Source organism: Notamacropus eugenii, chromosome 5 (genome assembly GCF_028372415.1).
Source record: "Notamacropus eugenii isolate mMacEug1 chromosome 5, mMacEug1.pri_v2, whole genome shotgun sequence".
NCBI lineage: Eukaryota > Metazoa > Chordata > Mammalia > Diprotodontia > Macropodidae > Notamacropus > Notamacropus eugenii.
In genome coordinates, this window is record NC_092876.1 from 165,269,653 (window position 1) to 165,283,371 (window position 13,719).

General features: G+C 39.6%; 1 protein-coding gene across 6 annotated transcripts in view; it reads left to right on the forward strand.

Annotated features, from left to right (window-relative positions):
- Positions 1-13,719, forward strand: part of SMCO4 (single-pass membrane protein with coiled-coil domains 4) — a 153,113-nt gene that overhangs the window by 128,329 nt on the left and 11,065 nt on the right. Inside the window, exon 1 of one of the 6 annotated variants that reach the window (XM_072611363.1) lies at positions 11,401-11,492. The exons of the other annotated variants lie outside the window; for them this stretch is intronic. Coding sequence (XP_072467464.1) covers positions 11,448-11,492 — 45 coding nt within the window. The 5' untranslated portion in view covers positions 11,401-11,447. Of the gene's footprint in view, positions 1-11,400; positions 11,493-13,719 lie in introns of those variants that run through there. 6 annotated transcript variants of the gene reach the window in all.

Consider the following 13,719-nt stretch of genomic DNA (forward strand, 5'->3'; position numbering starts at 1 on the left):
TTGTTATTTTTTCAAGGTTATTGATGTTTTGTTTTTGTATCACTTTTAACTTCCTAATATATCCATTCCTTCTTGCCCCTCTGTATAACAAAAAAGAGAAAACAATTCAGAACTAACACATCATCCATGTCCAACATTATATGTCCTGTTCCACATCATAGTCCCCTAAATCTACAAAGAAAGTGATTCCTCATCTCTTCTTTGGGACCATCCTTGTTCATTATATTTTCATGGTACTCAGTTTTAATTATTTTGTTGTTTTAGCAGATGCTTATCATGCCGTGTATAGGGTATTCCATTAAGGACAGCAGGAGATGCAACAATGACTAATCTTAAGTCAGCAAGCATTTCATTAAGTGTCTACTGTATGCTAATCACTTTGCAAGGTATTTGTGGTGCATATATAAAGAATGTAATAATAGCTCCTCTCCAGGAGCTTGTGTTTTCTTGAGGAGATAAAAACTACATGTATTAATACACACAGAATAAATACAAATATAAATATATAAAAGGTGGGGGAGAGGGGGAAATTAGTGGTTGGGGGGATTGGGAAAGACTTCATGTAGGGAATGATGGTCCACAAGCCATGTCCTGAAGGAAGAGAGAGATTTTAAGAGACTGAAGTGAGAAAAATAATTCATTCCAGGCCTGGAGGATGGCCAGCACAAATGCATGGAGACTGGAGATAGAACACTATGTATGAAAAATAGAGAGAAAGCCAGTTTGGCTGGATTGCAGAGTATGGGACTGAGAGTGATGTGCAGTGTGGTTCAGGAGGTAAGTTGAGGCCAGGTTGTAAAGGTCTTTAAAACCCTTAGAGTTTTTTCAGTTGGGGAATGGTATGGTTGGATCTGTACCTAAGAAAAATCACTGGCAGCTGTATGGGTAAGATTTTTGTCCTTTTCATTAGGGACATGGTTCATGGTCTGTAGAGGAGCAAAGTTAGGTATAAAAATACCTATAATACAAGAGTGTGTAAATAAATAAGTATTGTAAATAAGTGCCAAGTTAGTTTTATTTATATCTGCGTATTTATATTTAATTTAATACTGTATATTTACAGTTAATTTGTCAATATTACATATGTGCGTTTGACATCATTTTATATTATATGTAAATAAAACACAGAATTGGTAGGTACAGCTACTAAGTTCTCAAGTTTTTCTCTTCCTCTACATCAGGCATCCTCCTCGAAATCCTTCTGACTCCCCATTATGGTATGGGAATGATTTTGTCTGACAGATTATACCGTGATAGGATCAATCTAGCTAAATTTGAAGACCTGTCACCAGCAGCGAGACTGCTAAATAAGGAATATTGTGTCCAAATGAAAATGCAAAGTGACCCTCAGTCTTGTGAAGTTTCCATAGTATTGGTGACGGATGGATGAAAAAAGTAGTCAGTAAGAATGACACAGTACCTAGAAACTGCAAGCATTAATTGTTGGCCTTCTTCATGTGTGATCTTTGTCTTCCAGCATGGCACACTAATGAAGGAATGAAGCCATATCTCTAGTTAACATACTTGGCACTAATGAAAGCAGAAAGCATAAAAAGTCATAGCTAAAAGGAAGGAGCTCACAATTTCCCTTGAAGAGGGAAACACGTATTGAGGGTGCTTCCAGAAGCAAGAAAAAACATGGAAGGCACACTTAGTTCTCCTTGTTGTATAGATGGCTAGTGTAAGCCAACACATTAGCATGAAAAGAACTGAAACTTAGGCATGGCAATCAATTACAGAAGATAAGGAAATAGAAAGAGGGCAGGAAGTTGGCACAGTGCATAGAGCACCAGGCTTGAAATCAGGAAGACTCATCATCATGAGTTCAAATCCAGCCTCAGACACTAGCTATGTGACCTTGGGTAAGTCACTTGACCCTATTTTCCTCAGTTATCTGTAAAATGAGTTGAAGAAGAAAATGGCAAACCATTCCAATCCATCTCTGCCAAGAAAACCCCAAATGGTTGTCGCAAAGATTTGGAAACAACTGAACAACAAAAAAAAAGAACTCCAAAAGAGATCCTTCAAAGTCCATGTACATTTTTACCTGGGGAGCTGAATAAGAAGGTGGACATAGAGGAGTATGGTGGTGACACTGATGTTGAAAATTGCAGTTGAGTACCAAGAAATCTTGTAGAGTTCTCAGAAGATCTAAACCTTGTATGTCATAAATACTTTCTTTGAGGAGAGAGTTGAAAAGTACTGGTCTTTGTGAGCACCAGCCAATCTATATAATGGGAAGAGTGCTGGATTTGGAACCCTACTTCTGCCATGGTTATGTAGCCTTGGGCAAGTTATTCAAGATCACTGGGCCTCTGTTTCCTCATCTGTAAAATGAGAGGCTTAGACTGTATGGATCTCTAAGGTCCTTTCTAGTTCTGAATCTTTGCTCTGTGCTCCAATGATCCTTGATCTAGGATCCTATGGGTCGATTTATGAAAAGATGGGCACAAGAATTGTGAAGAATGAAAAAACCTAGAGGAATTATGGTTACAGCAGTTGTGAGTGAAAGAAGCCCTGGATGGATGAGATCATGAATCTCAACAACCATGGAAGTCAATTTATCAAGAAATACTATCTGAGTTCTGGAGGTTTTCCAGAAAAGGGTAGGCAGTAACAGTTTTGAAACATTTGTCTTTCTTACTCCCACTCCCTGGTGTCCTAGCAGACGGTGTTCTCAGTTTACTCTAAGATAGGGAGCCTCTGGAGGAAATCTAAACTAAAATTTTCTTACAGGAGAGTGTCTGTATGCAAAAGTAAGTATTTGTAGATAGTAGATCTCCCAGGGTATCATTAGACTGCAGTGGCTCCTTTATCTACTTACTGTCTCTCACCTAAGGGAGTCCCAGAAATGTTTTAAGGGCTCATCCTAAGGAGCATCCTCTAGCTGTGCTGACTTTAGAACATTTAGTCAGTCAGTGAATATTTACTAAGAACTTATAATGTGCCAGTTATTACGCTAAGTGCTGGGGATACAAAGAAAGAAAAAAAAGTTTGTCCTTTAGCAGCTCCCATTTTGGGGTAAGGGGAGGGACAGAGATAAGATGCAAACACTTATGTATATACAAGATGTAGAGTAAATGGGAGATAATCTCATAGGAGAAGCGTAAGTCAAGTCAACAAACATAACCATGGGAAGTACGATACAGGTTCTTCACCCTCAGGTCATTTAGAGCTTAGTCAGAGGGAGCATGCCAGAGGAAAACTGTTTGATCCCGATGTAGGCCTTATATCAAAGATGAGATCTCTTTGAGGAGAGGAAAACCCTGCACAAGTTTATCCTGAACAGCAATTATTCAAAATTACCATATATCAAAAAATGTTTACTGTGAAAGGATTTTTTTTTATTTTACATTTCTTTCAAAGATGCTTTAGTCATTTTTATCATCTCTGTTCCCCTCATATTTGTCACAAAGAGAGCAATTATGATAAAAAATGAGTAGAACTAGGAGCATGGTAAGGCAACACTGAGATTTTATAAAAGCCAGAAAATAGGGGTGGGGTGGTATAACCTATATTTGGACCAAGTTTATCTCAAAAAGTGCCAATTGGCATAGTACTAATTATGTAAGCACCAAGAAGATGACAACTAGCCGTCATATGAATCAGGTAAAGCTTCTTGAAATAATACAGAGAGGCACAGCATCTATAGCACATTAGCACCACCCTTTCCCCCTTCCCATTCCCCATTAAATTATAGGTTCCTTGAGTCATACTTTCCTTGTATTCCTAAGCTTGTACATAGCATGAACTTGTTGAATTGAACTGAACTAAGCTGATTGCTAATGAAGAAACTAGATTCCAAACTGCCTGAAGATAAGGAATATGTCTTAACCAAGAACTAAACTGTAATGCTTTCCAAGGGCTCTGTGCACAGTAGGTGCTAAATAAATGTTTGTTGAATGTGCCTCTGAAGAAAAAGAGGTTTTAGGTGAGGGTCAGCTGGGGAATTATACTTGAAAAGCTTCAGAAGCAGACAATGAAGGGAAGAGTTCCAGTGTGGGTGATATGGTGTATTCTCCCCGCACTACTGTGCCCAGATAGAAAAGGAGGTTCCTCATTTTCATTTTTGCTAGTGAAACCATCCAGTCAGTCTGCTTCACATAGTTGTTTAAAATCACCCTGAGGTGCAGGGTTTTATTCTCTGTTTGTAGAGGACTTGCATTTTCTAAATGTGGACTGTAAGAGGTCACATAGCTGTAAACCATGGGGAAGAAGGGTGGGGTGATTGGGGGGGAGGGGAGGAGAGAGAGAAACAGAGATAACGTATCTATTATTTTTGCTTTGGGCATTTGATTTTGGGCAAAACAAAAAGTATAGTGTGATTTCATGTGCTAGCCTGATAAATTGATGAACACCATGTACTCAGCTAAAAGCTTTTTACTCAGGATAGAGTTTATGGGACCCAATGATAATGTCTTAATAAAGGCATTTGTCAAGAGAATTGGAGTTAAATTGAGTTGTTGATTCACTGAATGCTAACGCTCAGTCAGGATACAGTCAGGACACAGAAAAATGGACAGGCCACAACATCGGGCCAAATCTAATAAGATGAAATTTAATAGAGATAAGTGTAAAGTCTTGTGCTTGAGTTTAGCAGCTTCATAAGTACAGAATCAGGGAGGTATGGTGAGGCAGCAGTTTATCTAAAAACAGACCTTGGGTTTTGGTAGGCTGTATCCTCCATGTGAGTTAATAGTGTGATTAGATAGATAGCCAGTGAAGCTGATGTGGTCTTGGGCTGGACTTGGAGAGAGCTGCCTTCTGGTAGTAAGTACTAAGAGCTGCGTAGTCCTCTACCCTGGTTAGAACACATCTGGATTGTGGTGTTCTCTTCTGAGCACCATATTTTGGAAAGGGCATTGATAAAGTGAAGATTCTCCAAAAGAGGGCATGTATAGGGATGATGTAGAAAATGTTAAATTCATGCAGTGTGAAGATGGGTTGAAGGGATAGGGAGAAGTTAAGACTGAAATGGATAAGAGTTGGTGGTAAGGATGGTGGTGGGGGGCGACATAGTAGCAGTCTTCCAAGTGGTTGAGAGAGGTCTTATGTAAGAGGATTTGTACTTACTCTTTTTGATCCCAGAGGACAGAACTAGAAACAGTGGTTTGAGGTTGCCAAGAGACATTTTAGGTCTGATGTCAAAAAAGGACTTTCCAATAATTAGCACTGTTCAGAAGTAGAATGGACTGTCTGGGGAAGGGGTGGGTTCCCTTGAATTGGAGGTCTTAAAGCAGGATAGAGGTGGAGATGCTTTTGGAGGCTATGGGTTTGTAATGTTTTAAAAAGTTCAAGAGACATAGCTTCTGGGTAATTTAATAATTTTACTAAATAGGCTATCATGTTATTAATATGAAAGGTCAGTGACACTCTTGAATGCCAAAGACCTCTCATGGTTTGGGGCTCACAGTTTATATGTCCTGAAAAGAGCAGATTTTCCTGAGGGTGGCAGTCAGTTCTGATTGGTTAATAATTAGTAAGAAAATAAATATTACAAGGAGAGGTGAGCTATATTACAATGAGGGCCTTGAGGGTACCTTGAATCACCCAAGTCTTGGTCAAAGGCACTTAGCAATTTCCATATCATCTATTGGACAAAAGGGAGAATTCACATTTTCCCAGACCAGTCTGAGTAAACTGAATGAGCTGGAGGAATCGTATGTGTTCATCCTTCATTGCTGAGGAAGACCATGCCATCAGAGAAATGACCAGAGCCATCTGAATACAGTGACTAGATATTCATCAGGATGGCTGGAGATGACCCAGGATGAGGTAATTGGGCTTAAGTGACTTGTTGAAGGCCACACAGCTAGTGAGTGTTAAGTGTCTGAGGTGAGATTTGAACTCAGGTCCTCCTTGGACGAATCTACCCATTAGCCTAAACCTAGAATTTCTTTTACTATCTTTGATCAGATCTTTGGCTTGGGTAAGTCTTTGAGAGAGATTTCCTACACTGGTTGATTTGTGGATGAAGAAGTAGAAAAGGGGGAAAACCTTGGTCCTGATTGAATAATTAGTAATACAAGAGAGAGATAATCATTTCTCTCAGGTTGGAGGAGATGAATTGCTGATGAAGTTCCTGACCCAATTCTGAAATGTTCTGATTCTGTTAAATTGCTGTTATATGTAGGACACAGGAGTAGAGACAAAGTTTAGCTCCTTCAGGGAAATTAGATTCTAGTAGAAGGGATGGAAAATATACATAAATAACCATATATAAAATAGTGCAAAAATTTTGTGTTAAGTACATAGAAGAACTACAATGAAAGGACCCCGGGAGGTCCTTGAGGAAAAGATCATAATCAACTGAGGAAAATGGGAGAAGATTTCATGTTGTAGCATTTGAGCTGAACTTTAAAAGCTGGGCAGGATTTCTTAGGCAAAAGAGGAGTGGGAGAAAGTTTTTCAGGGGTAGAGAGAGAGAGGTGTAATGAATGGCACAGAACTGGGAAAGGGAATGTATGGAGATACAAATGTAAGCAGAACCAAGAGAGTTATGCACACAGTTCCTACAAAAATGTAAATGAAAGAAATAATAAAATGAAATTGAACTCGTAGAAATTTGAATGACCAATCTTGACCCTAGACCACATGTAAAATGCATGTCCCTCCTTACGGCAGAAAACTGGGATACTCTTGGGGTAGAGCACTTTACACTCTGCCAGAAAGTTATATTTGCTGAATTCTTTCTCTTTGTCACAAGGTCAGTTTCATTGCGGGGGTGGAGGACATACCAGCTCTGGAAATGACTTATATACGTAGCAAAAGCATGAATAAAAATTTTAAATGGACTAATTTTCATAGTAAAGAGAAAAGGGCAAATAAAGGATAAGAGTTTGTCACTATAGTTTTCCAGGGGCAAGGGTACTCAGAAATGTCCAGCACAGACTCTACATAGAAATATCCTTAAAATAGAAATGAACATTTTATCCATATACCTTAACTTAATAGAAATATCTCTGAAGGATATCTAAGGTTCCTTTCATAGGACCCTGTGATAATCAACTCTTTTTCTCCTCTCTGGTTCTCTAGAAAGTTACCTTTGATTGCATAATTTTCTCTTCTTAATGGCTTTTCCCACTACATTGGAATGTGCCAATGACTAATTCCAGTTCTGAGGCTAAGTCCTTTCTCCTTTTGTAAATTAATAAAAAGAAAGTCTCTGTATACACCAAAATACTGATAGTTAGACTTTTTTGTAGTAGTAAAGAACTGGACATAAAGTAGATGCCCGTTGTTTGAGGATTAGATTAACAAATTGTGGTACATAAATGTAATGGAATATTATTGTTCTGCAAGAAACCATGAATATAGTGAATACAGAGAAGCATGGGAAGACATGAACTGATGCAAAAGTGAAGTAAGCAGAGACAGGAAAACCATACAGGAAAAACATACAAAAATCATACATTATATAATATATAATATTTATGCATACGTGTGTGTGTACATAACACATGTGAATGAATATAAGATTGTTAATGAAAAGAATGAATGGACAAAGAACATTAGAAATTATAATGACGAAGGTTGGCTGCAAGGAAGAGACATGAGAATGCACCTTCCTGTGCTCCTTTACAGAGCTGAGGGCCTATCAGGCCTATGGGATATGTAACATTTTAAAACTATATAATCCCAGATTTTTTTTGTATTGTGCTGACTGATTTTGTTTAACTTTTCTCTCTTCCTTTTATTTTTTTGTTATGAAGGGTGGCTCTGAGGGAGAAGATTTTATTGAGAAATGTATAGGATGTAGAAACAGAAAATATTAGTAAAAAAATTTTTTTAAAAGAAAATAGTTCCAGAGATCTTTCAGATTTGTTGCCTTCCCACTTCTGGAAAGCAGCTAGTTTGGAGACACTGGTGGATGTCTAACCAGAGTAATTGACAAGTTAATAAAGTAGGACTGGTTAGATTAATTTATTTCAGGTAAGTGTGTGCCTTCATGTGGGAGAGGGTTCTGGTTAGATTCCTTCATACCTTGGGTTCCCTGGATCATGACTCTTTTAGAAATCCATGAACTTGACCTCCATCAGATTTCTGTAATTCACTGACAGCAGCGCAGCTAAAAAAATTTGATGGATTCCAGGATCTATTCAGCCTCAACCCTTTGTGTTCCCCGAGATAGCTTTCTGACACTTCATACTTTTCTCCCAGGGTTTTGCTTATAGGGAGGCATATTCTTTTTCACTTAAGACTCCTCCTCAATATCTTTTCTTCTAAGGTGGGAAGTATGTTGAGACTCTCCTTAGGCTGTTTCCCTTTGGAGTACTGTTATGATTGCAGAACACCCACTAGTTAATCACTGTCCTGGTTGAATAACTATTACAGCTTGACCCATAGCATTAAACAGGTTTTTGGAAGGGAAGACTCAGTGGTTGGGCATTTTATGCAGTGTCAGATGGTAGCAGCCACCTTTATCTGAAAATGTTGTTGTTTGTACTTTGTTCTCAAAGAGGACCGTGACATCAGGGAGGTGATGTCATGACATCCAAGTGTCATGTGAAAATGAGGGAGGAAGGAGAAGGTAAAGAACTGTGAGATTTGAACTGTATTACAGTGAGGTGAACAAGAAAGCTTTTGGGTCACTCAGCTTTGGCATGATTTCCACGAAAACATCGTTCAGGTGCCCCAAGCTTTGGAAAACAGTGAACTCGGTGTCTGAGGCTCATTTAGGGTGCCCAATCTGGAGTCAAGAGACTTGCCTTCACATTCTCTAGACTCTTGGGCAGCTCGTTTAACCTTGCAGAGCCTCCGTTTCTTTCTCTGTGAAATGAGGATCATTCTTGTACTACCTGTCTCACAAGTTAATTACAAAATTGTTAGATAAATGAGTACTAGTAATTATCATTATTATCTTATTCCAGCCAAACTAGTATCTGTACTTATCTAGATCAGGTCAAACCCAGAAGGTCTGCGCCCCTGTTGGCAGTGAGCCCACAGGAATCTTAATAAACCCTGTTACTAGATCCTTTTCTACCTTGATGATCCTAGGAAGTTGTAAGGGAAATTGTGTTGTCTTTGGTACTCCTGATTCTCTTTGTGCTGTTGCTATGAACCCAGTACCCTCATGTTCTCATCCTTTTTTTTTTTTTTTTAAATAATCTCATCCTCTTTTAAAAGATGTATTCAGGTAAAGGGTATGTATGTATTCACACAAAAGGGTAATTAACTCCTGACAGCCTTAAGTGTTAACCTTTCCTTAGGTTTATTTGTATTTTACAGGGATCAAAATCTTAGCCTAAACAACAAAGCTGTAGTGATGAAGTCTTAGTCATTTCGTACCAAAGAGTGTAGGGTCATTTTGGAGGAGGGGCATTGTGGAGAGGACGAGATTGGGGAGCTTCTCAGCACTTCTGAAATCAGACTTTGTAGATGGACAGTTCCCCTACCTTGGCATAAGGCTGTGCCCATAGAGTTGTTTCCAGAGCCCTTGTTTGAGGAAACCCCCACCCCCAGAGAAAACGTGGGTGGGCGAATAGGTAGATGAGTATAGGCAATATTGCCTTTCTCTGAAAACCAGATGCCATAAACCTTCAGGACTCATTTCCATGTCATTCCCAGGATCTGCCACCTTGGGGAAGGGCTTCCTCTGCTTCTCACTTGACAGCTCATAAAAGCATTCTCTCCCTCAATATTTCTGCCATCAACCAGAATATGTAATTAACTTACTGCAATTTAGCTTTGAGATGGATTTTCCTTTTTAAGGATGCCATAAACAACGATGCCTGTGATCTCTGGGTCATTAATGAAGTTTGTGTTGTGGAAAAATTTTTTTTTTTAAAAAAAGAGGAAACCTCCATCTCTGTGAGGCTGGCCAGCATCGTGAACGGAGTATGGAAGGGAGACAGGGGTGGGGGTGGGGTGCAAATCCTACCCTTAGCTGCATGGGGCAAGATATTTAAGATCTCCAAGCCTCAGTTTCCTTATCTGTAAAATGGGCTTGATAATATCAGTGAGGTTCAAATGAGATGGTATATGGAAAGTGCTATATAAATGTCAGGGTTTTTGTTTTTTTGTTTTGTTTCGTTTTTGCTGTTTGATATGTGAGGAAAAGACTAGCTGTACTGTAGTTCCTATATGCAGAGGCCCAGGGACAATTTATTTGTGTTGGTCGGTTTTCCTCTTTCCCTTAAAAGAACGATTTTGCTGACAAGCATATTTGAGAGAACTTTTTTTTTTTTTGCCCAGCGGCCTTGGCTTTGCCTTCAGTTGTCAATAACAGAGTGATAAATATGCAACACTTGATTTTGTCAGACTCCTTTGCAGCAGTTCAACCATTTGTGCTTATTTTTTAAAAAACAAAATGAAATAGCAGATCCAGGTGAGGAAAACATGCACAGGATTGGACGGAGGAGAAGAGTCTCTGAGTAGTAATAATACATGGTTTTTGTAGATCTTTTAACTAAAGATCTAAATCCTGGCTACATGACTCTGACCTCATTTGATAACTTGATCCAGGCCTGTGAGGTAGGTGAAACTGAGAATATTAACTCCAACAGTTAGAAAACCCAGTCATTAAAAGGTTTTCCTAAGGTCACACAGCTAATGAATGACAGATCCAGAACTAGGGTACAGGGTTTCCTGCATCTGAAGCTTCTTAACCATGATATTTACCCGTAGAAAGGGAGTGTGAAAAGCTGTGTGTGTTGTCTTTCAGGAGTTCCTAGCTGATTGGGAGAGTTACTTGAGTCTGTGATGAACTCTCTATACAGACATACCTCAGAGATATTGTGGTTTGGTTCCAGACCACCCCAGTAAAGCGACTATCACAATAAAGTGAGTCACATGGATTTTTTGGTTTCCCAGTACATATAAAATTTGTTGGTGGTAGTCCTTTATTTTTGAAGAGGACCAATGACATCATGAGGGTGATGTCTATGAGTTATGTATACACTGTGCTATATTTGCACTATGAACTGTGCGATGGTATTCTGTAAAAAAAAAATGTACTTAACCTTAATTAAAAAATATTTTATTCCTAAAGAGTGCTAAGCATCACCTGAGCTTTCAGTGTATTGTAATCTTTTTGCTGGTGGAAGGTCCCATGTTTCACAGCTGCTGATTTATCAGGGTGGTGATTGCTGAAGGTTGGAATGGCCATGACAATTTTAAAAAGTTCTGCCACATCAGTTGACTCTTCCATTTAATTGAACATTTAGAGGCCATTGTAGGGTTATTAATTGACCTAATTACAACATTGTTGTGTTTCAGGGAATAGAGAGGCTTGAGGAGCAGGAAGGAGTCAGGGGAATGGTAAAGGAAACTGCTCCGTCACATTGCCACAAGGCAATGGACTATGGCTTTGTGGATCAGGCTGGAAGGAAAGCTGGGGGGGAGCGGGGGAGGGGGCATGAGTAGGGGAGGGAGTTCTGCTGTAACCAGGATTCTTGGGCTTATCTGCCTATCAGTTGTCAGTTGGTCTTCATTTGGTGGTGATAAAGATGGCAGTCAGCTGGAAGTCAGTAAAAGCTGAGTTGAAGGATTGTGTAAGACCTAAAGCCTTTTTACAGGAAATTATACTTATTTTTCTTACTTCTTCCCTTTCTTTGGTTTATCACCCACCCCATACTCCCCTTCTCCTTGGGGTCTATGAGAAAGATTGTTATTATCATTATCTAAATACTTCAGATCAGCTGATTTTCTCTTAAGCTGCCATAGAGTAAAGAAATGTTGATTTGATGCTGTTAAATGCAAAACAATTTGACCTTTACCTATAGGTAGAGAAGGACATAGGAGGCAACTAGGTGGCTCAGTGGAGAGAGTGCTGGACCTGGAGTTAGGAAGACCCAAGTTCAAATCCAGCCTCAGAACCTTGCTAGCTGTGTGACCTGGGGCAAGAAGGAAATGGCAACGCACTCCAATATCTTTGACAGGAAAGCCGTATGGACAGTATGGTCCATGGGCTCACAAAGAGTCAGACATGACTGAAAGACTGTACAACAGCAACAGAGGACATAGAGCTGCGCTGTTTATGGTTAATTAAGCCCTCTATGGACCTTTTCCCTCCTTCCTGCTTCTCCACATTCAGAAAGGACAGTAGAAGAAGTAGGCTATTAGAGGCCATTTGGCTTGCCAACGTTTTAGGGTATTATAAGTAAAGGGCATTCCTGGATTAGACTAGCTCTGAGATTCTAGAGGCCTCCAGTCCCCTCAGAGCCTCACTGACCTCAGCATGTGCATGTGCAGCCACAGGCAGGCGGCAGGGGAGGGACTGTACCTGTGGCTCTTTATGTATTCCTGTCCTGTGGAAGAAGGCTCTTACATCATCAGCAGGTGTTTAACAGTGTCAGGAGTCATATCTTTCCGAATTTCCCTGGCAGGGCATCCCTTTCCTCCACCATTCTCCCCTCCTCTTTTGGCAAGCTGGAATAAAATAATTGGAGAACCATTATTGCTAAATACCATGGACATAAAATGAAGCAATTGCATGTGATGAGCCAAAGAGCAGGGCATTTATAGCTCTGCAGTGCTGAATTTATGTCTTCTCTTACCTAGGACAGTTTTCTTATGCACATGTCATCAAGTGCAGAGAGCTTTTCTAGCTGCTCTCCTGTTTAATGTTATGATAATGACACTAGCCAGAGAAGAGATGGCAAGGTTTTATTTGTTTTTTGGGTTTGGGGTTTTTTGGGGTGGGGAGGGTTTGGCTTTTTATTTGTCATATGTTTCTCAGTATTCCTGATTTTTAAAAAATAGAGCCTTTTCAGTCACCTTCTTAGCCAACCTCTTCAAAAAAATCATCTGAAAGACTTTGTTGAAGGGTGTTATCCTTTAGGTCTTGTTTTGGGTTTTTCTTTTTTTTCCAGTAGAGGAAGCTATGGTATATTGGAGAAGAGTAGGCATAGAGTTAGGAAAAGACCAGGATTTATTCACTTCTGTTCCAAGGAAAAGTCTCCTTGGAGAAGCCATTCATGCTTGTTTTACTATTGTTCGTTTGCTTTTTAACACTTATCATGTATCAGAAATATGCTCCGTGCTATCCCCAACGCAAGATTAAAATCAGATTCCATCTTTGTGGGATGTCATTACTAAAACCAGACTGTGGTATTACTCCAGGGGACAGTGACCTTGTAGGTGATCCTGTATACATAATTCATGGATGAAATTCATCGGACTTTCATACTTTAGAGTGAACAGTCGCATATTGAAATCTTCTTAGGGACATAGTTAACATCTCATGTAGGGAAAGAGGGTAAATACATGGAATCCTTCAAAGGTATATTACGTTACTCTTCACTGTATACGTGTTCTGAGTGGAGAATCTTATCCTAGCATCTCTGAGGGACAATGCCTCAGGCAACCTTTCTCATGGAGGAAGTTCTTAGAATGGGTTCTAGAATTCTTAGAATTCTTAGAACTTGACTTTTGCCCTATTACTTTATACTTGGGAGGTAAAGGTTTGTTCATGGTGATGAACATGGTAAACCCAAATTCCTTATATGGGTACTTGCCTGCATTTTGGTTGGTCCTTGGGTCTAATAAATTTGCTGAATGACCTTGCAGAAGTCATGCCACAGGGGCCAGCAAGGCCTCATGGATTGAAAGCAGGCCTCTGAGGTAGGAAAGACCTGAATTTGAGGCCCTCCTATGGTATATACTGTCTTGTGATCCTGGTCAAATCACTTAGTTTTTTATTGCCACCAGCTAACCCTTCAAAAAGACTGTGACTTAGAATGCAGTTGCCACTCTGTGTTGGGAGAGGGAATTTGCTCA